General features: G+C 42.7%; 1 protein-coding gene across 1 annotated transcript in view; it reads right to left on the reverse strand.

The window, feature by feature from the left end:
- The window catches only part of ELP3 (elongator acetyltransferase complex subunit 3), a 96052-nt gene that overhangs the window by 10150 nt on the left and 58493 nt on the right, over positions 1 to 27409 (reverse strand). The window contains exons 11-14 of the mRNA XM_051613570.1: positions 26076 to 26166; positions 21981 to 22046; positions 17189 to 17416; positions 14782 to 14863 (exon numbers count right to left, since the gene is read on the reverse strand). Of these exons, the coding sequence (XP_051469530.1) occupies positions 14782 to 14863; positions 17189 to 17416; positions 21981 to 22046; positions 26076 to 26166 (467 nt within the window). The remainder of the gene's footprint in view (positions 1 to 14781; positions 14864 to 17188; positions 17417 to 21980; positions 22047 to 26075; positions 26167 to 27409) is intronic.

Genomic DNA, 27409 nt, shown 5'->3' on the forward strand with positions numbered 1-27409 from the left:
AGTGTTTCATGCCCTCCTGCTGCTGCAGCAACCACAAAGAGCTAATTAGCATTGCAGTTAGAGTTGTGATTTAGACATATTGTTATGTACTTACATGATTGTTAGTATCAGTGTGTGTGAAGCATTTCATAATCCTCTCTATAGTCAGGACTAAATCATTCACAGAATCAAACTCACTAACAGCAACTGTGCCTAACCTGTATTTTAGTCTGGGCGTTCCTGTTTGTTAGACCTGGAAGAGAAATCTGCACCTGAAAGCTTCTCTTTTTTTTTTTTTTTCCTCTGTCAAATGCAAGTTTTGCTTTCTGCCTGCCCAGATTACTTCCCAGAGATTTTAAATTACTATTTTCACAACACCTCTGTCTAGCAGGGAGGTACTGTCATCACCACGTCCCAGAAGAAGAGCCAAGATCCCAGTCAGCTGGGTAATTTGTCTGAAATCACAAAGCAAGTCTGTGATAAAAAAGAGTTTTGAAGCCTGGGTCTCCATCAGCTCAACAACTCCCTTCACTGCTACAAAACACTGATGGCCTTTCACGTTGGAGATCGGATTTTTTTTGAAGCCATGACCCACAAGCAGAAAGCTCTGAATATCCCCAGCATCCCCCTGCCACTGCCTCCCCTGCAAATCCAACCCCTGCTCTATTTAAATCCACTCCGGATTTGAAGCAAATGCAAAGAGATGCAGTCCCTTTTTGGTAGAGCTGGTCCTTCCATCCAACACAGGGTCAGTACTTAGGCTTGATAAATAAAAATGAAGGAAGAAACTATGCTATGTAAGCAGCATGGGTGACCTTTACTCTTCCCTTTGCAACCTACCCTTTATACAGTATAGGTTTAATTTAATTTAACCCAATTTAAATCTAGAATGACTTAGCATAGTCTAGGACCTGGCCAACTCTTTTCTTCCTCTCTTGCATCTTCCACCTGGAAGGCAGCATCCCCTCTTTTACCTTCAGCCCTTTCAAAGGGAGATCTCCAATCTAGCAAAAGAGGTCACCATAGCCTCTCCGGTTCAGGTTCCACCCCTGGCTGCAGAGGGAACCTCAGCCATCACTTTAGAGGAACCATTTCAGCTTTCAAGGTTAAGATGAGCAGTAAAACACCGACTCACCAGCAATTTAAAGGACAAAGAGGAATGGTTTGGAGACACCAGTTTCAGAGACAAGTTCTCCTAATCTGCAGGGGTAGGTTTGGCAAACACCAAAAGCACCAAACATAATTTAAAAGGGGCAAATGTCTGGACTGACACGACAGGGTGGGAGCCTGATGTGCCCCAAGGGTTTAGTGGAGTACAGACACAGCAACCCTGCTCTGGAAAGGTATTTTGGTGGTAAGGATTATGGTACCTTGATAGAACAGTTAACTGCTTTTAAAGTTTTACTGAAACAAAGCAAATATACCATAATTTCTCCTATCCTGTCACACTGCAGAATACGTGTGTTGGTGACAGTGCAGAGCTAACACAGAAAACCAGAGCAAAAGCTTTATCCTATTAACAAATGGATCACCTGGGGATTTTCTGATTTGTTCTTAAGGTCAAATCTCAAAACCAAGACTGTCATCAGTAACTTTTTTTTTTTTTTTAAATAAAATAAATTAAATGAATGGTGGAATTAACTGATTTTACAGCACTCAACTTTTGGGGTGCATCTTAGCACACAGGAGGTGCCCTGGCTAGAACTGATTTTTAAATGGCAAGTCTGCAGGTAAGACCCATCTCAAAGCTTCCAGATGGTGAGATTGCATCTCATTGATCTCTCTATTACAGAAGCAGGAGGAAGAAAGCCACCACCGCTTTTAAACTGTGACAGATGAAGCCAGAGCTGGCAAATCTTCTGACTCTAAACCAAGCAAAATTAAACACTGATGAATTAATACTGTAACTTCTCTTATACTTTAACAAAGTTCTGCCACCAGTGTGGCCATCAGGCACTGAGAGAGACAGGGACAGTGAAATATGTCTGTTACTCAACCCAAATTTGTCATGTTATATGTTTGCAAGATTTTACATCTAGAGGCTACGTGATGTCTTGAGGATTCTCCTGCACTGGTTGTGGAAACATCCAACCCAGTTGGTAAGATATTACTGCGAGAGTGGGGATTAGGATGACTCACCAAGCATGTGAAGCATTCACCATTGATTTCCTCTCCTACAGGCTATGAGATTTTACACACCAATAAAGAGACACTTGGCAACATTGCGAGAGAGCCTACCAGCCATTAAACAACCAGCGACCCCATGTACCTACCTCAGAGAATCACAGAATGGGTTGGGTTGGAAGGCACCTCTAAAGGTCATCTAGTCCAACCCCCCTGCAGTGAGCAGGGACATCTTCAGCTAGATCAGCTTACTTAGAGCCCTGTCCAAACTGACCTGAAATGTTTCCAGGGATGGGGCATCTATACATCTCTGGGCAATCTGGGACAGTGTTTTACCACCCTCAGCATAAACAGACAGCAAGTACCGGCCCACTGCTGGAAGGCAGGGGGCAGAAACCAGTCTCTTCTTCTGAACTTCCCCTCTTACTCATCTGAACACAAAAGAGGTTATTAGTGTCATAAATATGACATTTTTGTGCTGCCACATCTTGAATCCTGGAGTCAATTTTGGGCCCCCCATGACAAGAAGGACATTGAGGTGTTAGAGCATGTCCAGAGAGAGGCAAGAGAGCTGGGGAAAGGTCTGGAGAACAAGTCTGACAAGGAGCAGCTGAGGGAACTGGGGGTGTTCAGCCTGGAGCAAAAGAGGCTCAGGGGAGACGTTCTCACTCTCTACATCTGCCTGAAAGGAGGTTGGAGCTGGGGGGGTCAGTCTTTTCTCTCAAGGAACAAGCAATGAGATGAGAAGAAATGTCCTCAAGTTGTGCCAGGGGAGGTTTAGATGGGATATTGGGAACAACTTCTTCCTGGAAAGGACTGTCAGGCCCTGGCCCAGGCTGCCCAGGGCAGGGGTGGAGTCCCCATCCCTGGAGGGATTTCAAAGCTGTGTAGCTGTGGTGCTGGTGGGCATGGTTTAATGGTGGCCTTGGCAGTGCTGGGTTAACAGTTGGACTTGAGGATCTTAAAGGTCTTTTCCACTCAAAATGATTCTGTGATTCTACGAAGAACAACTTAAAAGGTTCCTGTAGATCTACAGTTTAATAAGCTCAGATTGCTAGATCAGACACTAATGACTTCTGGAGAATAAAAGCAGAAAGACCCCAAATGCCTCCCAGGAATCTCTGTAATGTGTTTCTGTAACTAAGTGGCAGACTCAGCAGCTCAGGTAGCTCTGCCTAAAGATTATTACTGCATGTATTTTTAATAAAAAGTATCCAAACACTAAAAATAAATAAATAAATAATGCTAGTGATGAAAAAGAAGTGAGAATGACCAGGCACAGAAAAATCTGTTACCATGTCTTCTCATTTTCACATCTGTTTGCTTTATTGTCCCTCTTGCAAGTTGCTAATAGGGCTCCTGCAAGTTCATATGATCATCAGAACCCAGCAGCAATGCAACTGGAGGGAGTCACTCAAACATCAATTCTGCTTGTATCTCTGCAGTGTAAGGAGGTCCTGAAAAGTCTCTGATGTGGCAAATAATGAATTAATACAGTTAATATAAGTTAATACCAGCTCTCACTTCCACATTTTTCCAGACAACACCCCTCATCTGCTCTGCTGAAATACTGTTCAGCTGAGTTCTGAACAAAGCACACTGAGATGGGCAGTTAATTAGGACTGTGCCTGCTACAGGCAATTTTTCTCTGGTTCTTCCCCAGCTACTCAACTTCTCTGATGATCCAGCTAACGAAGCTGGCAATGCTTGACATCATCTGGGTGTCCACGCCTACCATTCAGAAACCCATCCTGCCTTCCCCTCGCCACCTCCAGCCTCAGCCCACTCAGGCATGAAACATCCCTGGCCTGTGTCCATGTTAATTTTCTACTTGACAGAACACAAATAGAGACCTGGTCTGGGGGAAAAGTGATCATCTTGCCGCACAGTAATTAGCTTATAGCAGGGAAGGGCAGAGGTGCCCGAGATCTACGCTGCTGTGATAAGGCTGCTACGTCACTGGGACAGAGCAAGGCTGGAGTGAAGTCTTGCTGCAGAGAGACATTAAACCACTGTTTCAAAAGATGGGGTGTGCTGGAGGGATTTGGCTGTGGTTCCAGACACCTCTCCAGTCCCAGGGGTAAATTACCAGTGGGTCTTGCTTAAAGGCTACTGGAGATGGTGTGGGTACGGGTGACAGAATGCCTGCACTTGAAAGGAGAAGGGGAAGGGTGCCTATTAATGCTCCTGGGTGCATTCAGTTTGAACAGGGCAAGCACCTGCGATAGGGGAATTCAATCTCATCCCTCAGCACTCCCCTGCCCCCAAACAAGCATCTTCTGTACAGAGATAAGGAGACAATCCTGTTGGTACAAGCCAAGCTAGACTGCTTTTCTGATGCCAGCATAAACAGATAACGCTGACAGACGTCACAGCAGATACTGCAGCCAAAAAAGCTCTTCCATGCAAGAGCACTGTATTTATAGTACTGGCTTTTAGTGTTTGAAAAGTAATTTGCAGTCTTACAGCACATAAATATCTGGTCTGTGCATTCCTGCTCCTTGACCTTGGGAGTTGCCAGAAGCCTCACCCACAGCATCTCAGCTTTCAGGTTCACTAAACCAAGGAGGCAGCTCACCTGCTGCAACCAACACGCCTGTCAAGGACAATCAGTAAGATGCCAACCCTTTAAGGACAGACAACATGGCAGTAGGAAAGTACTTCCCTCTCCTCATGGCAGCTGATTTAGGCTAGGTAGACAGGGATGGAGACAGCTACTCCATAGCTGGATACCTTCAATTCCTCTTCTGTGAATAAAGAGAACACACAGTGGTAGCCTCATCTTAAATTTGAGCAAGAAACTCGGGTTATGGAGGTAAAATAAACAAGCCATGAACTGTCACTGTTAAACACCACTGGGACTGAAACCACCGACCTCTGCTATGTCCACAGAAAGTAAAGTTGGAGGCAGCTAATTGTGCTCTTCACGTGCCACTGGTGTACAGTTTAGAGGAAAGTGGCTTTTGCATACTGAAGACATGTTAAGGGCACTCAGAAGCAGTGGTACACAGTACAGCTTGGTTTGGAGATGGTAACGCTGAAAATTCACACATAAAGCAAGCAGCTGTCCCTGAGACAGGAGGAGACATATCCTTAAAAAAAAACCAAAACCAGAATGACCAGTAATGTAACACGCAGAGTCAAAGCAAGATATTTCGGTGCCAGGACAGGATACTAGTTTGGCACACCCCCAACATTTTTCACAAAGAGGAGCAGGAGATAAAGGACTCAGCGAGGAGCTCACAGAGCGTAACAGCCCAGAGTGCACTGGGAGCCAGGAGAAGTGCAGCTAAAGCCAGGCTGCTGGGAGCAAGCAAGCTCTGGCACTCAGCTATTGCTAAGCTGTGTGTTGGCACAAGGGGGGGCAGAGCTGCTCAGGTATTGGCCAGCTGTGCTCCAAGTCTTCAAGGTAGAGGCATGAAGGCCACAAACCCCAGCCAGAATGACAGCATCACTGAGAAGATGCCTGCACTGGCTCAGCTCTGGGCTGTGATCATCAAATCCCAGACTGGTTTGGGTTGGAAGTGACCTCACAGGTTATCTAGTCCCAACTCTTTGCCATGGGCAGGGACACCTCCCACTAGACCAGGTTGCTCCAAGCCCTATCCAACCTGGCCTGGAATACTTCCAGGAAGGGGAGGGCACCCCACATTTGGGGCACACCACATAGCATTTCATAAAACCATAGAATGGTCTGGGTTGGAAGGGACGACATCTAGTTCCGACGCCCCTGCCATGGGCAGGGACCCCTCCCACTAGGCCAGGCTGCCCTGAGGATGGGGCAGCCATAACTTCTCTGGTCAACCTGTTCCAGTGTCTCACCACTTCCACAGTGAAGAATTTCTCACTAATGTCTAACCTAAATCTGCTCTCTTTTACTTTGATGTTTTCTTCCTCCTCAGAGAAGCATCTAGGCACATTGGCCAGAGGTGCTGGGCACTTCCAGAGGCAGTAAGTCCTCATGAGTGACCTTGAATGTGTGTGTGCTGCTGTCATCCCAGTCACTCACTCACACCCTTCTGTCTCTGCAGACCTGCTGATTACAGCCTCTCTCCACATTTCCTATATTGCTGTCACAGATGACGCATGCACTAAAAGAACAGAAATATGTGGAATGGGAACTTTCCTGATGCTGCACCTGCATATACATTATTTAAATACACAAAGATTATTTTGAAAGGAGGCAGGGAAACATTTCTGCTACTTTTTTTTCAGTATCATGTGGAACTATGGTATTTTTAAAAAGAAAGGTATCAGTCTTGTAATTTTATTGCTCAGGTGCTTCAAGTAATTGTAAAGCACAGACTCAAATCTCTCCAGTCATGGTTATTGCCAAAGGTAACCACCAAAATTTCCCACCTAGAAAGGTTGGGCCAGATGACCCTTGAGTCCCTGCCAACCTGGCATTCTGTGATTCTAGGAAAAGCAGAGGATGACATCAGAACAATCAAGTTGCTGCTTAGAGGAAACACAAAGGACCCACAATGTATGAAGCCCATCCAGTAAGGAGCTTTACTCTTCTGTCATTTAGGAAGGGGAGGACACACGACTTCTAATTGAGAACTTATTGTGTGTTACATTTCACAGAGACATCACTGGTGCTATTTTAAAGAAACAGTCTGAAGTACTTGTTACAGCATTGGGGTCAGAAGGGGTTAATTATGGGATGTCAAGCAGCAAAGTCAAACAATGGCAATAGGAACCCACTAGGAAACAATAGGAAAAGTTTTAATGGAGGATCATCCTTCACCCACTTTCAGCTATTTTCAACTACTCTCAAGCTCAAGGTACAGGGAGGCAGTGCAATCAACCCTAAAAAGCTCATGGAAAGGGATGGGGAGATAAGTTGTTGCAGGCAGACAGACTGACAGGCAGAAAAATCCCTTGAGGGTTATCAGATACAAAGGCACCCTCTCTGACTCTAGAAGTCCTTGGGCAACAAATGGCTGGAGGCTGAGAAGATGTCTGCATGCTTACCTGGAATTCACTCCTTTCCCCAGACACCCAGCATCAGCAGCATCAAAAAGTGACTGGCTGCAGGCTACTCATCTTTGGGAAGAGGCAGAGTCTGAAGCAAATATGCTGTAAATTGGACTCAGAGACAACAGGCAAGAGAGCTACATCGTACTTACACTGTGGAAGGAATGCAAGGAGCAAGCATGTGTTTGTCCTAAATCATCCTCTGGGTGCTGTGCAGTTTCTGACAAAATAACTGTACTGGTTGAGTCACTGCATGGAACTGCTCACCACCCACTCCCAAAGGGGACCCTGGCAAGTGCTGACACCTACAGACTGCACAACAGGAGATACAGCCTCAAAATAGAGCTAAAAAGATAAATAAACCCCATCCCAAACAGAAACAGACACAGGTTTGTAGACTGAATGGTAAACAAGGAGTGGAAGGGAAAGCTTTGCTAGGGATTGGAGTAGCATCATCCTACCAAGAGGAGAGAAAGCCCTGAATACAGAATTCAAGTATCAGCCATTGTCAAAAAGGAAGAAGTGAATATCCGTTCAGCAAGCTTATGAGCCCATCCACTAGCCTCAAACCCCAAGCTTTCTTATATTTGTAGTGCCTAAGGACTTGTGGACATCAGAGGAGTAACATGTTTAAAATTGGTTTTACGTTTGAGTCCTTTTTTTTTTTTTAACAGGGAAAAAAAGAGGCAAATTCAAAGTAGGTACAACTAAAGGAAACAAACAAACAAAATTCAAACAAACAACAAAGAAAACGACCCCCAAAACATAAACAACACAAAACCACCACAAAACCAACAAAAGGCAAAGAAAACACACATGCAATTACAAATGCTGGAAAATGGAAAAACAGACGTTTCAGATCAGACCTCCCCAGAGCTCTGAATAATGGAGTGATGCCTCCAGGGTCTCCCATTCAGCTACCCAGGCCTGCATACTAATATACTGCTCACATCAGAGGAGTAGAAAGGCACCACTCATGCAGAAAATTACCTTAAATGAGTAACGACTTCATGATAAACAAGCCACTCGCTTTTTTTACTTTGCTCTTTGATTTAGGTGTGTGGGGGGGCACCTCCTCCCTACTGCTAAGGAGCAGACAGCACAACTCCTGGCTGCACACAGAAACCTTGCAAGCAGGCCAAAAATCACCTTGTTATTGTGCATATTTAATTCTGGCTGGTTGGGTCAAATAGCAAGATACAAGATTGCATCTTTGTGGGGAAGTACATACCTTGCCATCACTAACATCCAGGGTCCAAAGCATCCAGGATCACTAGAGTCCAAGCTTTAAATGGAGCAGAGAATCACAGCAGCAATACCAGAGGTATAACTACACCCACAACATGAAACCAGAGTATCTATGGCTGATACTGTTTCCCACCCCATCAGTACCCTCACGTGCTGCCAGAAGCCAAAATGCCTTTCCTAACCTGCCTTGCAACTGCTCATCTTCCCTTACAAACACACTCCTGGTGCATTTGTCATTGACTCTGGAGTCGATTACATGCAGTTCTCCCACCGGTCCTCTTCAAATGAAGTGATATTTAACTAGACACACCACGAGGCAGCTGCTGTACAGCCCAGCTTGCTTTGTGCATCGTTTCCCGGTTCATCGCCCACGATTACTCCTGGGTGCCTGATGCAGGGGACCTCAGATTTTCCTTTGTTTGAAAGTAACCTTGCGTGGGTTTAGGGACTGTTGTTACGAGCAACAGCAGTCCTGTTAATTCCTACCACACTGTCTTCCTTTCCTGTCCATAAACTGGATGCCTCTAAGAGCTAAAAGACTTAGGATGAGAAGAGAGGTTCAGCTGTTTACTCCAAGAACAGCAGGGAGAACAAAATGCTTTGGAAAGAGTCAGCTGGGAAACTCTGAATTTTATTTTTTTTCCCCAGGAGCACGAACTAATGTGCTCTGCAGAAGCACAGGAACTGATGGCATTCATCTGCACAGTTCTGGCTTGAATGTGTATTTGAAGGAAAAATCTGCTCACTGTCTCATGAACACCTCCACTGGTGGTGGAGGGAGAGGTCCTCACCCTGCTCTGGGCAGGGCAATGGCAGCTGATGAGGTGCAGGATGCAACCTGGATTGCAGGGTGAGACTGGTAAACCAGGGAGGAATGTTGGTCCTTCTCTAACAGCTTTTAGAGACAAACAAAGCACACCAGAGACAAGCCTGCACTAAGCCAGAAGTAACTCTCAGCTAAAGTAGCAGGTGAAAAGCTGGACTGCAAGGGTGCATCAAATTCGGGTTATAAACATGACAAAGATAAAACCCAGTACACCATGACCCCTGTACTCAAAAGCTTTGACTAAGAACAAGCTTTAAGCCCTTAACCTCTGGTGCAGCCTTGAAAAAGAGGATTACAACTTGCAGGTGGCGTAAGAACAGTGTCAGTCAGAGAGGAAGAATCTCTTGAAAGAAAATGATCTTTATTTTTAAATCCCTGAAAATTACTCTTGCTCACCGTTCTGATTCAGTGCTATTTATACTGCTGTGTATTACTAGTCACTGGGGTGGAAATCACCTTAATTTCATCATTAATCTGATTTCTAAATACTTCCTACCCAATCTAATTTCAGAATTGTGGGGCTTTCAGTTGTTTGGGTTTTCTAAACCTGAGAATAGCTTAGGATGAGATCAAAGAAAGGGTTGCTGAGGAAAGAAGAAGCACAAAAGAGGTCTCTCCCCATTTATTCAACTCCTGCTCACAAGATTTTGTGTAGGGTTTGTCTTCCTGGTTTTTCTTCCCACTCTAAGGAAGCTCCTGCAGATGGAGACCACACAAATCAAGATAGGTTCCCAGTTTACAAAACATGCTCAACTGGGACAAATGTAAGACAGGTGGAAGTCTCTGGTCTGTACTATGCAGAAGTTAGGCCACATTATAAAACTTTGCCAGATATATTATGGTATATACATATATATATATGAAAGCTTCCCAGCAGAACAATCTTGCAGAATCCTGACTTTTGCAGAAGTGTCCTTGTTTAAGGACAGCAATATTTCCTGTTCATGCTTTCACTGAAATCCCACTTAACACAGTATCAAGCCTGTTTTCAAAGCTGTTACATTATTAAACCTTCAAAATTGAAGTTCATTATGAACTAGAGGATTGTACACAAGAGCTATTCCACAGCACCAATACCCTAGTACAGGTTTATCCTTGGCTTCTTCCAAATCCCCCTAATTAATTTTTTTTCCAAAGCCATCAGTCTGAAGCAGACAAACATCAGCGAGTCAATTCATTAACATTCCTGTATTTCCACTTACCTTGAGCCACTTCTTCTCTTATTAATAGCTAGTAAGATTGGCATTTCTAAAAATAACCAACCAGCACTGGAAGCAAAACTCCAGGGAACCCTCCCAAACCCCATCAATTCTAGCAATACTTTGGAGCCTCGTCCTAAGGTCTCCCGAGTACACCCGGGCAGCTGGCAATCTCCAAGGCAGCCTATGAATCAACATCCAATATGAACTATGAGACACTGATTGCTCAAGTAATTTATTACTTCTAGGGTGACCAAAAGGCTGTTTACAGGAGGAAATTAGGATACTTTAGAGTACTATTGAATGTGCCATCAATTTTTACCTCTGATTTATATGTCAGCTCAGTTTCCCTCCCCTTAATGTTCCTCATCGCAAGTGAGTTTAACATGGGTATGATGCATTGGGTTCACTTTTAGAGAGGTCTGAACCTCTGTTTTCTTCCTAACTGCAAAAGGCGAAGGCAAGAGTAGCACAGTCTCCTTAAACACACAAGACAGTGAGCTCAGGCAGCACCAACAGACTGGGAGATGAGTCACCAACTATCATGGATGATTTTTATCTCTGGCGGAGACTACAGAAAACAGGTGGTATTAATTTAATTTCTATTCACAGCTTTGTGATTGTGGATTCCTGGCTGCTGCAGCAGTATGCCTAGGAGAAAGATGTTGGGATCAGTCACCTCCATCTGATTAGTATGGTCCCACTGATCTTAATCAGGAGGCAATCATTAATTACTCACTTGTTTCCCATGTACATGTTGGTACCAACTGGTCTTACAGTAGTGCCTGACAGAGAATATAAAAATGCAAACACTTCACACTGAAATATGCCACTGACTCACTGCTGAGGGGGAAGGAGTTTTAGCCCTCCTTGAAGCAAGTACAAGACACGACACCTGACCTAACAAAGGGGACACCTGCATTTGCAGGCAAGTGAAATAATGTTTAATTAAGAGTACTGACTAGGTTATACGTGGGAAGGAAGAAAGCAGAGAGGAAAAGATTATGCCTGATATACTCCAGAGAGTCTGGACAAAAGGAAAATTGGCTTTGGCAGCTAACATGCTCTGCCATGGAGGAAAGAGGTTTCTAATGAGTGAGGCTCTAATGGACACAGCCTGAGATGTCAGGAAATGTTGAATACTACCTTGATCAGGATGGGCAGCAAATGAGCTGGACAGGAGACAGGCGTTTCTAATGTTACCTCACTGAGAGCAGATTAGTCATACAAGTTTTTTTTCTTTTCTTTCCTCTTTTTCATAACCACTTGTAACTGTATTGCCTGTTTTTGATGTTGTACATACATAATTCCATCTGAATTTACCTCAAGTCTGGCTTGAGTTAACTGCATTTCCAAACCAACTTCAAACCACACTTCAATCCCAATCTGTGACAAATAATCAGCCAGGGACTCCTGGGTCCCTCCATCTTATCTAGCTCCTCAAATTAATTCACAGAATCACAGAATTGTCAGAGTTGGAAGGGACCTCCAGAGGTTATCTAGTCCAACTCCCCCACTGAAGCAGTGTCACTTAGAGCACTTTACACAGGACTGCATTCACGGGGGCTTTGAATATCTCCAGAGAAGAGGATCCCAGTGCTCTATCACCCTCATTCCCTATAGGGTGAGCAGGGCCCCTCACCCATCTGCATGAGCCAGCGATGGGCATCTGGCCTCACACACCTGGGAAGACAGAATATCTTCAGTGATAATTAGTGTAAAGCAAGGCTCTGGCATACAGCAGGATACTGGGGGAAACCCAGTCATTTGGGGTCCCTAGAAAATGGGCTGTCCTAAAACAATCAGTATGAAACACCTCAACTCAAAGCCAGGGAAGGAAACAGTCACAGATGATCACAGAATCATTTGGGTTGGAAGAGACGCTTAAAGATCACCATCCTTGGAGGTGTTTAGAAGATGTGTAGATGTGGTGCTTATGGACATGGCTTAGCACCAGGCTTGGCAGAGACTGGATATTTGGAACAATTTCTTCCTGGAAAGGACTGTCAGGCCGTGGCCCAGGCTGCCCAGGGCAGTGGTGGAGTCTCCATCCCTGGAGGGATTTCAAAGCCATGTAGCTGTGGTGCTGAGGGACATGGTTTAGTGGTGGCCTTGGCAGTGCTGGGGTAACAGCTGGACTTCAGGATCTGAAAGGTCTTTTCCAACCAAAGCAATTCTATGATAATTTATTCCAGCCTCCTACCCCACCATGAAGATTGCTGCTAATTTCTAACCAGAGCTGAACTTGAACTGTCCTTAGAGATGAGCCCTAACATTTAGCCAATAACAAAAACCCTTCATGCTGTCCCATCTTAAAAATACATGCATTTCTTTTTGAAGAAATCAGAGAGTTTGCTACTTAGACCTAACTTTCCTATAAATCATTAGAGTACAGGAATTCAACCATCGACTCTGTCACTTTGCTAGCAGGAGCCCTTGAGCAGTTTCAGCCCCCGTGGACTAGCACTGCCCCATGCAGTTCTCCAGTAGAGCACATGCATCAACACAGATCAAGAACCATTCCCCGAGGAGACAGTTTGCAAGTTCTGGCACTATTTAGTTGACTAGTACTGATGTAGCCATTAAGTGCAAGACTGGAAAATACTGTTGAGGAAAGGACACTGTTAAACAAAACACTGCAACACAGCATTCATAAAAACATGCAGTACTAATGAGATAGAGCCCTGTGAGAGACATCTTCAAAGCAGATCTCCCTTGCACACTTCCCTCTAGAAAGCAGTCAAAATTTTGCAATGTGTTGGAGACCCAACCTTGAAGTGGGTTCCCAGATTAAAAATCTATTTTGAAACCAAAATAAGCGAAACCAAGTTCATCCTCCAATGGAGAAAGAACTTCTGGCTGCATTTTTATTTCAGATAAAACCTACAGGAGAAGTGAAATTTAAGTGGTAAGATCTCCAAGGAAACAGCTGGAAAATCTGTGATCTTTGCAGATGATGTACTATTCTGTATTTAAAGACAAATTGTACCATATCGTGCTTTGCACTCCGGGGGAAAAAAAAAAAAATAAAAAGAACAGACATGGTCTTAAGCAGGCTGCTACAAACTGTGCATGCAGGAAAACAGACTCCTGGCACTGGATGTCGATGCAAGGAATGTATTCTTCACATTAGTTTGTTAAAATACAGCTAACATTAGCAACACAAAAATATATATTATTTTTTTTTTTTAGTATTTGCTGTACGTTTTGTGTTCTTCTTAAAAGAAGTGTTCCTTAGCACAGAGGAATTGTGACTTCCTCTCTCCACACATCCCAAGCCAAGATGCTACATGCAAAACCTAAATAAACCATTTTTACTTTTGCCTCGAGGAGCGACGTAGTGTGGGCATTTCTTAGCCATATGAAATTCCCAGTTCAAGCTGACACCCATGCAGCAGCAACAGGGAAACAGGACCAGTGTATGTCTTCAGATGACAAGAAATAGGGAATCCAAATAATATAAAATTATCTGTAAGCATCTGGCTACTGCTGACATGCTGTCCTCCCTCACACTCAGGCTCATGTCACAAGTATTTGTTGAGATGTCCTGCTTTGGCTTTTCATCATCCAGGGACATTACATAGCTGGAAACACACAGAAAAGCTCTTCACCTTCAGCACCCAGCACCTTGGATCAAAGTTGTACGTTTCTGCTTTTTGGGGTTTTTCAGTGGGGCAGCAGCAGATGATTTTCTTTTTTTTTAAAGCTATTCTAAGTCCCCCAGCATACATTAATCTTATGCCAAGTTTCTCTTCCCATGCAATTTGCCACCTTCCCCACTTATATAAACTATACACCTGTAAAAGCTTTCCACAGCCACCTACACTGCTAATATAAGATAAACTAAGGCTCAAAGGTAGCCCCGACCTTGACTTCACACACGTGCAATGAACTGATGCCACTCTTTTTAATCACAATGCCATGAAAATGAAATAGGAGAAAGAGATGCAGCCCTTTCTTATATAGCTCCCTTCTTCATGATAATGCTTAATGTATCCTAAAAGCACATCTGTCCACCCTAATGACAGCACTTACAGAGAGACTCTAAAATGGAGACTGGCAATTTTCTATCCTCCTAAGCTCTGGAAAGCAGCCCTCAACAATAACAGCCCGTGATGGGGCCAAATCAGAGAGGCTGGAAATAGCAGTGTTTGGAGGAGGAAGACACCCATGGTCACACAGTCTGTCTCCTGAAGCACTAAGAGGAGGATGGATCCCTGCAGCGTGTCCTCTGGTATGCTGCTTACAATAATAGTATTGTCTGGACAAAGCTACGATGGAATTTGACTTCATTACAAAGAAGCAGCTGCTGCTGCTCATTTTCTACCTAATACAATGAATGTTCACAGCAGTGGCGTTGGCTGAAGTGGGTTTATTTTCAGATTAAGATATATATATAAGAAAAAAGGGATAAAGCAAAGGTACCTGAAATTACAGCAATTTTCCATGACCCGTGCTCCTCCTTGGCTATTCTTTCTGCCTCTTCCATTAGTAACATACCAAATCCCTGTTAAGGGGAGATATAACAGGAAAAAATGGTAAGTTCTGTAAAAATAGAAAGAATAAGCAAGGTCAGAATGTAAACATTAGTAAAGTTCCAAAAGTCTCACATTTTTGGCACAGGAAGGATCAAAATCTTACTGCAGGAGAGGGCTTGAGTTGTACCAACATTGTTTTACAGTGGAGCTTTCTCAAGGATTTTTTTCTGATTGTGAAATTGCTCAGGGGCAGTTCTAGTGTCCAACTGCTTCTCAATGACAGGAAAAGAACAAAGTTAAATCTATTGATAGTTAAGTCGACTTGGTATGAATCCCATATTTCCTGGCACTGAACAAGCCTATCCTGCTGAGATAACCAATTCTAAAAAACAATCACACGTCTTAACAGCTACCTTATTAGACCTGGGTTTGTGCTAACAAATGAAACAAAGCCAGAGCACAAATACCAGATGCACTGTTGAACTGTGGAAGGATCCCAGTGCCATCCCCTGACTGGGGACATCGGTCAGACCATGAGGCTTTCTAGGGCTACCCACAAAGGCTGCATCAAACCTCTGCATGGCCTCAGAAAGCTAGGCAAGGCTCAAGATCTCTGTACCACTTTGCTAAGCTCAGATCATGACACAAAAGACGGCAAATCCAAAAAGAACTGCAGAAGAACATGCTACTATTCTGGATCAGTTCCATGCCTCTATTTACATTTGGAAATCTTGCACAGCAGGAGTACTACTGAAATCACAATAATGCTCCAAAATAAGGGAATAGCCTTTCCACTCTATTTAACGACTTCATTGTCCTATATATCTGGGAATAATTGATTGGATTAATTCACTTCTAACATTAGGATGCAGAAATTAAACTTGGCTCTTTGTTCATCTGTTTTCCTGACAAGACGTACAGAATGGGGCTGTGGCAACACTGAAGCAGATGTGAGTTAATTCTGAAAAGCATTTAACACTTACAAGCATTTTTAAATAACACACAGAAATCTTAATTCTAAAACGTCCTTCTAATCAGAAATTGCCCCCACAACTGTGAAGAACACTTTCTGATTAACCTCTTGAGCACTGACTACTCTGAATGAACACGAGTGCGTCATATACCATGAAATTTCAATTTGCAGCCTATTTTAATGTTTGTAGTTGGCTACTTTCAATTGATTTTCTCTCTCTCTCTTGTTCATTCTTTTATTTGTTCTCAAATACTTAGGATGACCATTTTTTCCTTACTAAGTTATTAAGTGTTAACTATTTGATAGCGTAAACATCCACTTCTTTTTTTGATTTAGTTTTTTCCCCAGCTACTGCTTTATGGTCACACATCATCGGCATCTAGCAAAACTGTATCTTAATGCAGGTACTCATGGAAAGATTAATAAGTACAAGGAAGTTAATTTAAAGCATCAGCCCTGAGCACTTCTGGCAAAAAGGAAAACCTGATTGCTTTTTTAAAAGCTCTGTCTAAAGGTTCAAAACCCACTAGGGCAAAATTTAATTCACATTTTTGCTCACTGCAAGCCACAGCATGTTAACATGCAGCAGAGGATAATCTGCCATTTTCATACAAGTCACTGCAAGAAATTGGAAACACAGTTTTCCACTCCATTCTTCACATGCTTTAAGGTTTATAAGAAATGGTCTCACAAGTGTGTCTGAAGCAAAAATCTGTCAGACCCAACAAAGAGACCTTGGAGTCTCACTGAGTCACTTCAACTGACACACATCTCAGAGCCAGAGCTGGATTTCTTCTGTTTTGGTAGGAAGAATGTATTCAATACATTTTCCTTTGAAATAAAACGGAGTAGTATCAAATTAAATCTCATTTGTAATTATTTCAGATTTCAGAGGTTAAATTCATCTATTGAACAAGATCCATTTTAGAAGGCAATAAAAAGACACAATGGGTGTATCTCCTTTGTTTTGCTTTTTCTCAGTGAATTCTGATGTCCCATACAGGATGACAAAAGGATGATATTTTAGAACCAAAGATGCTTAGTACTCAGAAGTCAAATTAGCACCAGCATACACGAGCTTGCATTGTACAGGCATAAAGCAAGGCTGATAACATTCAGGCTTTTTTTTTTTTTAATCTCAGAGCAGTTGCAATTGCCTAAACATGGTCCCACAAGCAAAAACTCAGAAGCAACATGATTTCAGCTGTTGAAATGCAAGAAGGGGCTCAAATTCAATTCTGTTTCTATCGCAACAGACTGTGATTCAATGCTATCAAATGAATTCAGGTATTAAATAAAATTCTTCTCCAATTATACTGGGAAGAGGGAGCAGAATGCAAGAAAAAGGAACAGATATAAAAATGAAGATGGCTTGAAGTACCTGGTGCTGAAATTTTGAAGGATCGCGACTGCTCACAGGGACCACACTCCCATACACATGCAATTCCCGGACAATGGAAACACCTCCTTTCAGCTCAGGTCTGAATGACTCCTCTGAACACTTCCGCAGTCGTAGAAGGCCAACAAGAATATCCTGCTCTGGATCTTCATAGGACAGGAAAGTCTCCCAGCCACCATTAGCCACATAATCTCTTCTAACTAATTCAATCTGGTTGAAAAGAAGAAGGGGTAGTGAATATGAAGAGAAAGAGACAAGGAAAATTTACTTTAAAAATGTTAAGCAATGCATGGAAAAGACCAAAACCAATTTCATGGGTCCATAAACTATTATGACTCAGAGAAAACACAAAGTGCTTTCTTAAAGGCCAATTTACTTCTAGATGGATTTTAGCAGCACTGTATAATAAGTGCTGTTACTGCAGTAACATTAAAGAGAAAGCACATGGCTAGCTTAATAGAAACATATTTGTCAGTGGGACAGAACTAGTCTTCTATCCCTATTTGCCACGTGTCTTCTAAACAGCACTCAACTTCTTTACTCATTACCAATTAGGTCTTTCCAGCACTGCACAGATCTACCTACATGAGCAACAGGAGTGGATCTGAGAGTTGGTGTTGAGAACTGTGTTGTGTGTGCTTTACAGAATCAGTAGGAGGTCTTTTCTTACTCATTCAGATAGTCCTGAAGACATCAAAACCACACAGACAAGTACCCCAAGAACTGACCAGTAACGGCATATTACTTGCCTCAAATAAAATTTTTTATGACAGTCCATACAAAGGCAGCTCTGAAGATCACAAAACATAGAAGGGAAAAGTAAAATAAGAGCTGGCTGGCTGTAGAGAAGACAATAAGACCATGTTTGGGTAGAATTACTTCTGTAGAGCATCTAGAGGCTATAAAGTAACTACTGGAAAAGAGAAGAGAAAGAAGGAAAAACTGCTTCTTCAGACAGTCCTGATGTACAATCACCAAGGAGCAGTCCCAGGATTCAAACTGAGACTCCTTTAGGGCAACATAGGACCTGATCAAATCTCACTCAACGGTATCTGTGTCTGTATGTAGCAGAGTTAATTTGTTGCAACCTGTAGCTGATGATGATAATGTCACGTCTTTGGTGACACAGTGAGTCACTCTCTATTTGTGTTTTGAATTCACATGGTATAGCTGGAGTCATAGAATCACAGAATGGTTTGGGATCTTAAAGAACATCTAGTTCCAAATCCCTGCCATGGGCAAGGACACTAGGCCCATTAGACCAGCTTACTCCGTGGCCTCCTGTGGACTCACTCCAACAGCTCCATGTCATTCTTTTGTTGGGGAACCCAGCACTGCAGGAGGGTCTCACCACAGCAGAGCAGAGGAGGACAATCCCCTCCCTGGTCCTGCTGGTCACACTGCTGGGGATGCAACCCAGGACACAGTTGGTTTCTGGGCTGCCAGCACACCTTGCAGGCTCATGGAGAGCTCCTCATCACCCAACACTCCCGAGTTGGCCACGGAGATGATGCAAGGGCTGGAGCACCTCTGCTCTGGGGATGGGCTGAGAGAGTTGGGGTTGTTCAGCAGATGTCTGCCAATATGTCAAATTCTCCAAGAGCACAACTCCACTCCAGATTGTGTGTCAGGATGGCTGACACACACTGATCCAGATCTACCATCAGGCACATAACACCACTAGTAAAATGGAAACATACAGTGGGGATAAAAAAAAAAAAAAAAAAAAAAAAAAAAAGTAGCATGAGATCTTTAAAATACTCAGATTCTGCAGTTAATTTTATAGGTGGAAAAGCAATTAGGTTAAAGCTTACTGCCAATGTACAAAAGAAGCTGAAAATATTATTAAACACTGCTATACTAAGAGTTCAAAATTGTAAGATTGCAGAACTCCTGGTTTCTCCTGAGGGCAAAACAAAACAAGTAGCAAACATGGCTCCATTGTTTGTTCTCCAGCAGGAACTAGATGGCCCCATCCAGTCTTAAAGCCATATGCAGAGAGAGATGAAGCAAGACTACAGGAACCTTCACCAGGAGGCTTTACTTATTGCATGCATTTTGATAGCATCATAAGCATTTACCAGATAAGCTGATCTGTTCAGAAAAGTCACTACTGGATTGAGAACTTTGTTCTCCCCATATCCCTGAGCACAGATGATTTCCTAGGACCAGGATGTTCTAGGACACATAAATTCCCTCCAAGGGTTTTCAAGGACTCACAGGCTGTACAAAGCCTTTTCCTTCTGAGATATTGGTATAAATGTGGCAAAAGGCAGCCTGAATCACCTCCTGGTTGGCTGGTGCATAGCTATGTGTGGCAGTATGCTGCACTCCCCAGCCTCAGCCCCTCATCCACAAACCATCCCATGTGCTGGGTAAGAATAACCCTCATCAGGGTGGATCACCATGTCCACAGGCAATCCTATTCAATGTCCAGCACAGTCTGTTTTAAACTAACCTTGACAAAGAAGGAGCAAACCCAGTTGCAGATTACACTCCTGACCTAAAACAGCTCCTCCCACTTTAAAAATCTGTCTTATTCCTACTAAGGCTTTATACTGAGATCATTAACTTGATATAAAACCCCCCACTTTCCAGAAGCAGCAGCTTCTATGCCTTACACTTTCTGCTTTAACACTAATATAGGTGTATACCCATAACAGAGCTGTCATTGTCCCTCACCTTTCAAGAAACTGTCAATCCAGCATCTCTTCACAGCAACAACTCAATGGAGCATTTTTAAGGCTATTACGTAGCACTATGCAGCCTTAACCATTCTGAGAGCAAACAAATAACTTCTGCTGCTATGGAGAAATGCCACTAATTGAAAAGGCAGCTTAGAGACAGCTCTGGAAATAACCAGCTACAGGCAAGCAATCTACTTCGAATTGATTCAGAAAACCCCCCACACTTTCAAAAGCAGACACACCATTGCCATTATAAAAAAACCCCACAGCCTACCGATCCTTAACAGCAAGAAGTTGCATAAAGTGTAACAAATTACAGCAAGTGATTAATTTATTTTAGATCTGACATGATAGCCTCCCTTATCAAGAGGATGCGCTGTTTACTTATGAAGCCAAGAAAACATCATACCTTGTCATTAGTCTAAAGCACATGAAAAATGATACCATCTTAAGATTTCTCTTGCTTGCTGTCATGATAAATTTTGCTAAGACTACATAATGACATCGTCCTGTCACTCAGATAGAAGAGTTTAACAAAGGGAATTTTCAACATAACGTTGCTTTGAAAGCCCTGTGATAAGCTATTTGCTAACTACTCAAGAAATCTACAATTTAAATTAGATTAGCACTGCTGACAACAGACGTCTTTGGAAGATAATTTGTGAAGTGACCACAGATTTGGTAACAGGAGCAGAGCACAAAGGCTGCATGGCCTCTGTACAAACGAGTCTGCACAGCCTCAGTTCTTGCAGAAATCTAGTAAGAACAAAATTATTTATTTGAGATATAAATCTCCATACTGGATTTCTGCTAGGCAAGATGGGAAGTATTGCACTCCATCTGAATTCACACAGTAGCAGAACATAAACAGACTATGGCTCCTAGTAATCTCCGATTTGCAAAGTAAGAACACCTTTCAGATGCTAAACTTGGGAAAATATTCATGCTACTTAACTTCTGGCACCAAACTCAGAGCCTCTTAGAAGCCTAAATCATCAGTGGAGCTTCCAAAGCACAACTAAAATGATCTTTGTTAGGAACCTCTGTGCTGACACAGAAAACTCAACCCCACTTTAGCGGCTCTGTGGCTCCATGCCCATTGCCCATGAGAGAGGTATAGAATTGTCATTCAGATTCAGCTTTCTACCTGGAGGTGGCAATATGTTCTGCCTGGCACAAAGAATTCTTGTTTGAAAGTCAAAAAGATATATGATGGAGAAACTGTACAATCATTCAGTCCTTCCTTAGCCCTACAATCATCAGTCCTTCTTTAACATTGACAAAGGAAGAGAATAATTCCAGGATATGATTTATTAGCCACAGCACAGATGTATACTTAGATGGATCCAACCCTCTGTGATCTTAAGACAGCTCATCTCCTTGGGTGCCATACATGGCCATGGACCTCCGGACAACTTTCCAGAAGCATTGATACTGCCCTGTAAGTACAGTGAACTGGAGGATTAGTGTCCTAAATGTTAAGCAGTGAATATTTTCCTTTCCGTAGAATAAGCAGAGCAATCTTTTAGTGTGCTATTTTAGGAGGGAAAAGCACATGTGTCATATGCTAAATGGATCTGCTGACCTATAAATACATACATAAATGTGCAGAAATGTATTTATAGGTATACTGTTTGCCTTTACAAACATGGACATTCACAAAAAAGGCTGTAAATTCATCTTGCTAAACATTCACTCCTGTTCAGCATGCCCTCGCTGTGGTTTTAGCATTTTTGACATCCAAATTCGTGATGAGAAGAGAGAATAAGGAAGGCTAAGAAGCAGTAGAAAAGAGCTGCTTATTTTGTTGTAGTGGTGCAAACACTAAAATAACTGCTGGCTGTAGTCAGTTTATTGAACATGGTGGTCCATAAATTTCAACATGTGACTGTGCTCAAACAAAAGACACCCAAAGCTGCTATGAAAATAAATGGAAAATTGGATTCAGCTACAAAGGCAAACCACAGGTTTGGATGTGCAACAAATGGGTCCCAACGCCTCCACACCAAACACAGATAACAAATTGTGTCTGAAACAAGCTTCCAAAAAAAAAAAAACAAAAACAAAAAACAAAAAACGTATCTTACCTGATATGGTCTCACTTTATGGTGGATTTCTTGGATGCCAACCTCTCTGGTCCTTACATCACGACACTAGGGAAAGAAAGGGGGGGGAGAGAAATTACATGGGGAAAAAAAACACTAAGCTCTGAAGTATACAGATTTCCAGCCACCTATTGGGTTCAGAACTAAACTGAAATAGCACAAAGTTGCAAGGATGAATTTCAAATGGAGAGACTTCAAAATAAAAATGCTCACTGATCCATCCCTAATATACCTCAGAAAGAGGTCTTAGTGCTAAATGGAAAGACATGCTGGCAAAAATCAATTCACTAAGCAACCACTATGGCTCACAAGGAAACATACACTTTGATTCACAAACAGCAGGGTCTGGAAGCAAAGTCAACACATGAAAGAATACTGAGGAAAAAAGACCAGCACAATCTATTTCTAACCCACATTGGGAAGGTCTAACATTGGAAAAATCTACCCTAAGGCACCAGAGTTCCTAAATAGCCAGTTTTTTAATCTCAGCAACTCTTTTCTTGCTTTTCATAGAATCATAGAATGGTTTGGCTGGGAAGGGACCTTAAGACCATCTAATCCCAACCTCCTCCTATGGGCAGGGACGCCTCCCACTAGACCAGGTTGCTCCAAGCCCCATCCAACCTGGCCTTGAACACTTCCAGGGATGAGGCAGCCACAACCTTCCTGGGCAACCTGTGCCAGTGTCTCACCACCCTCACAGCAAAGCATTTCTTCCTTATATCTAACCTACATCTACCCTCTTTCAGTTCAAAACCATTACCCCATATCCTATCATTCCATGCCCTTGCAAAAAGTCCCTTTCCAGCTTCCTGTGGCCCCTTCAGGTACAGCTCCATCTCCTTCCTGTGTTGGGCCTCCAGAACTACACAGAGTTCTCCAGGTGAGGTTTCACAAGAGCGGAGTACAGGGGGAGAATCACCTCCCTTGACCTGCTGGCCACGCTGTTTTCAAAGTCCTACGGAAGTATCAGAAAGTAAAGCTTACACAGATCTGGCATCCAGAGTGTTACTGAGGCTAGTGACCAGAAACAGAGAAAGCCAAAACAGCCAAAAGAAATTCCCCCTCCTTTAGAAGTCAGACAGAAAAGGAGACGAGGTTCCAAGCTCAGCGCTTCAGAAATTGGTTACAACTTGCATAAACTTTTGAGTTTCTCCACAAAGTCAACAGAATTTCAGTAATTTGGCACCCACAAGCAGACAGTTGTGAGATATTTATATACATATATACACACACATATATATATATACACTCACACAAAGAGTGTATATAAGTGCTCCTACTATGGAAGACAATGTGCATTCATGTCTCAGTGGATCTATTAGAAAGGCCAATGCTAAGCTTAATCCAAATTTTGTCAGCAAAGTGCAGCCACAGTAGTTTTTCCCAAAGCAGTTGAGTTGCAAATGCTCATTCCATTCCACTACTGCTGCTTGGAGGGAGAGAAGATAACCTCCACCAGTGGGCCAAAATTGCTGTAAGAGCAACAACACCGCCCTGTATTTTCAAAAGCCGAACATCTAAACAGGGAAAGAATGTGTGAAAATCCAATTCTCACAGAAACTCAAGAGTATCCAGAACAAGCACAGCTCTATCTCATGCCCTGTCCTCCTCTGAATGCTTTAAATTCCAGTATCAATATAAAGCAACAATACTTCAAATATCAGAAAAAAATGGTGGCTTGTGTTTGTTTCTTGGAGTGGACTATGGTAAAACTAGGATTCATGGCCATATGAGAATTTTAGAGTAGGCAAACTCTTCTCAGAATCATAGAATTATTCAGGTTGGAAAAGACCTGTAAGATCATCCAGTCCAACCTTTAGTCTAACTCTTCTAGCCCAGTTCTACCAGCCCACTGCTAAACCATGGCCCTAAGCACCATATCTATATGATTTCTGAACACGTTCAGGGATGGTGATTCAACCACTTCTCTAGGCAGCCTGTTCCAGTTCCTTTCTGTGAAGAAGTTTTTCCCAGCTTTATAATTTCCCAGCTACAGAAACAGCACTGTAAAAGGCAGAGCAATATCCTCTCTTCATCAAGAATCCCAGAACTGATGATAGATAAGATATCCTGGAATGTTGCTTTAAAATTCTGTGTCCCAACTGCATATCTCCATTTGCACCTCTGTGGCTGGCAATTACAATGGCCAGGATCTGGTCCTTCCAACCAGGCTCCTCAAGAATAATTTATTTCCAACAACCACAGACACAAGTGGCATTGTTGGCACTATGGATCCCCATCCCTCAAACACACTCCTCACAAAGGCACTCCTCAAAGATGGATGCCCCAACTGCCAGAGCTGGTGAGCTGTCTGATCTTTACCATTCACCCTGCAAATATGTAAGATCCCTGCAAATCCTTTTCTTGGCCTTTTCCTCTCCTTTTCCAAGCTAAGAGACAAGAGTAACAAACAGCTACAGTTTTCTCCTGTGACACAAGAAAAACACAACAGTACCTTAAATTTCAATCTATATTGCAGCAGACTGTTCAGTTTCTCCTTTCACCAGCTGCAGTGTTTCTGCCTCACTAAATTAAAATCTATAATCATCTGCACAGCTGAGATATTTACAGATTTGGTTCTTCTAAAAGTGATTACTGCCAGCCTGACAAGCCCTCTAATGGTTCAGCTCAACCCTGACTCCCATGGATCAGCTATCCCTGCTGGTCTTGATCAGGTTCGGATCAAATGATGTGGTTTTAGTATCAAACCCAGGGAAGAGTTCATTACTAGCCCTAAAAAGCTCAATAGACAAGCTGCACCATGGAGGTTGTCTCCCCTGTCTGGTTTGGAAGTGAAAAGTCTGTAGGAAGGATGGAAGCTTCTGTGGCTGGCAAAGTTCTCTGCCAAATCCTGGCTTGTTACTGGAGAGAGACCAGAAGGAACGATTTAAAGAGAAAGTCCAGGGCAGCAGCTTAGGAAGGATTAAGTGGTATGGAAAGTCCAGCTGGAAGGAAGACAGTCTGGAGTTTCTTTTCTGATCTTTGGCACTGCAACATCCAAGAGAGATAGCAAAGGCAGTAAGGAGCTTGATGTAGTCTAGAGAACAATGCATGTTAAATACCAAAAATATAGGTCAGCAGCACAAGCTGATGTGGGACTACAGGCACACATGCAGCAGCCCAAGACTTTACTATTGCTGGATGCAGTAATGCCTTCAAACCTCTTTAGGAAAAGGTGAGCTAGAAAGAGGGAGCACTAAATCACAATACAGACACATGGAACAACTGTGGTGAGGGCTTGCCCCAGCCTGAACCCCAGGACACCAAAGCAATGAAAGCCCTTGGGAACTGTCTCAAGGAGCAGAAGGTTTGTGTGTTTTGCTCAAGAAGTTGGATGTCTCAAGAAAGGCAGAACTTGAACATCGCTTTAGCGGAGGATCTGCAAACTGTGGCTGACAACCAGGTTTTGGAGGGAGGTTCAGTGAGCAGTGTCAGAGCAGACCATGGGGGGCACTGTGAATGCCAACTGCCGCAGAGACCTTCAGAGAAAAAGCAAGACTGGGTGTATGTACCTCCTTCTGACTTCAAATACAAACACAATTCCTCCCTCCCCCTCCTTCTCCCCACGCCCACTTGTACTTCTTTGTGACCTTAGAAATATAAAGAATAACAAGTCTCATTTGTTTGTGCTGAAATCTCTCTTGTAAGATTTCTCTGGCCTCAGACTAAGAGTTTTTCTTCCAATTGTTCAGTCACTTAAGTGCATGCGTGGGAAAAAGAAAGGAAGGAGAATATCTAATAGCATAAATGAAAAAGAAACCTTCCTGCCTTTTCTCTGATTTAAGGGTTTCATTCTGTTTAAAAAACGGAACATCAAAAACTAGTTACCAAGTACCTTCAAGAAGGAGGTGAAAGTGCTAAACTAAAAATCAACCAAACAAAAGCAGCTTTTCAGAAGGATCACTGAGGTGCTTTATACTCATTAACATTTATTTGAAATATCTTTGCAGATCGTTTTAGTTCTGCAGTAAATCTGGCTCTTATTGTGTCTTCTGATCATTATTTTCCTCTTTGCTACTTTATGTAAAGTCACCGAGCAGCTCTCCCTCAATATCAATTGAAAAATATTTTTACCTGTGTCCCAAGATCTTTCATCCTGGCCAAAGCAAGTTCTCTCAAGTTTCCGTGCTCCACTCCAGAGCTGACTAGTGGCATTGGGATATCTCTGCATATAAAAGGAAAAACAAAAACCTCAACCAACTGCATTTGCAGACAATACACGACTAAGTACAATTACAGTCACCTAGACCAAGATTCCAAATAGCAGATCACAGAACTGACCTGAATTACATTTAATTTCAAGTCTTTGGTTGAATAAGAAGTAACACCAGCAAAACACAACTAAAAGCAGGAGAAAAAGTGAAGGGAAAAGCACAGATTTTCTTTTAATAAAAGGACTGAAGACAAAAGTAGGTTTTTACAATACTGAGAAATAGGCTATAATTTTGCTCTCAGTTCTTCACTTACAAGTCTGGGGACAAAAAAGAAAAAAAAAAGAAGGATCACTCAGCCAAGCCTGGGAGTCCAGGTCAGATGTCCTCCATGGTATGTTTTGCTGGAGACCAGTAATTGGGAACAAAACCACATATTTCTGCAGTCTCTGAGTTGAATGCCCATTGGGGAAAATTAATCATAATTACAGTAATTTTATATTGGTACGCTTACAAGTGAAAAAGTTCTGTTAGAAAATGATTTGCAGCAAAACCCAGACAGAGAGTTTAAGGCCTTTCTATGGGAATGTAAATCATGAGTCTGAAACCGGCAGAATTCCTTTCTTCAATACTCCAAGGGAGGTACTAAAATGGAAATTGAAGCAAGACCAGGCTTGGCCTCTCCCCTGCCTTCCAGGACAGTTTGTCCATCTCAAAATTAGGAAAGCAGGATACCATCCCTTACAGAAAATAGGATTTATGCATCCAGATCAAGCTGAAAAAGAAACATGCAGATTACTGGCACATGCCACTCCACGCTCATCTATCTGATGCTGCACTATATGGTGATGTCAAAGGCTCCTTCTCCCTCTCCTTGCTCCAACTCCACCCTGGCACCTCTGATAAAAGCACTGCCCAAGTGCACCACTATTTAATCAAAAATCCATCATATATTCCACAGGGAAATAAGGACTACACAAATGTAAAAGACACTCTGTACACTGTACAACAGGTTGGTCTCAGAATGGGGCTCAAACATTCCTTGGCGACTACTCCTCCTTTTCTGTTATCTTTGCAAGCATTCAACAGAATACAGAATAGAATATCACAAAAAAAACCCATACAGAGAATAGGATGGTTTGGGGAATTGGTAATGTAATTAGCTTAATCTATCTGGGTTCAGCAGTGATTGAAAGCCATCACCACCTAGCAGCTGTCTGATGACCTCTGTAAAATGTATTAATTGGTCTATTCAGA

The sequence above is a fragment of the Apus apus genome, chromosome 3 (assembly GCF_020740795.1).
Source record: "Apus apus isolate bApuApu2 chromosome 3, bApuApu2.pri.cur, whole genome shotgun sequence".
NCBI classification, from domain to species: domain Eukaryota; kingdom Metazoa; phylum Chordata; class Aves; order Apodiformes; family Apodidae; genus Apus; species Apus apus.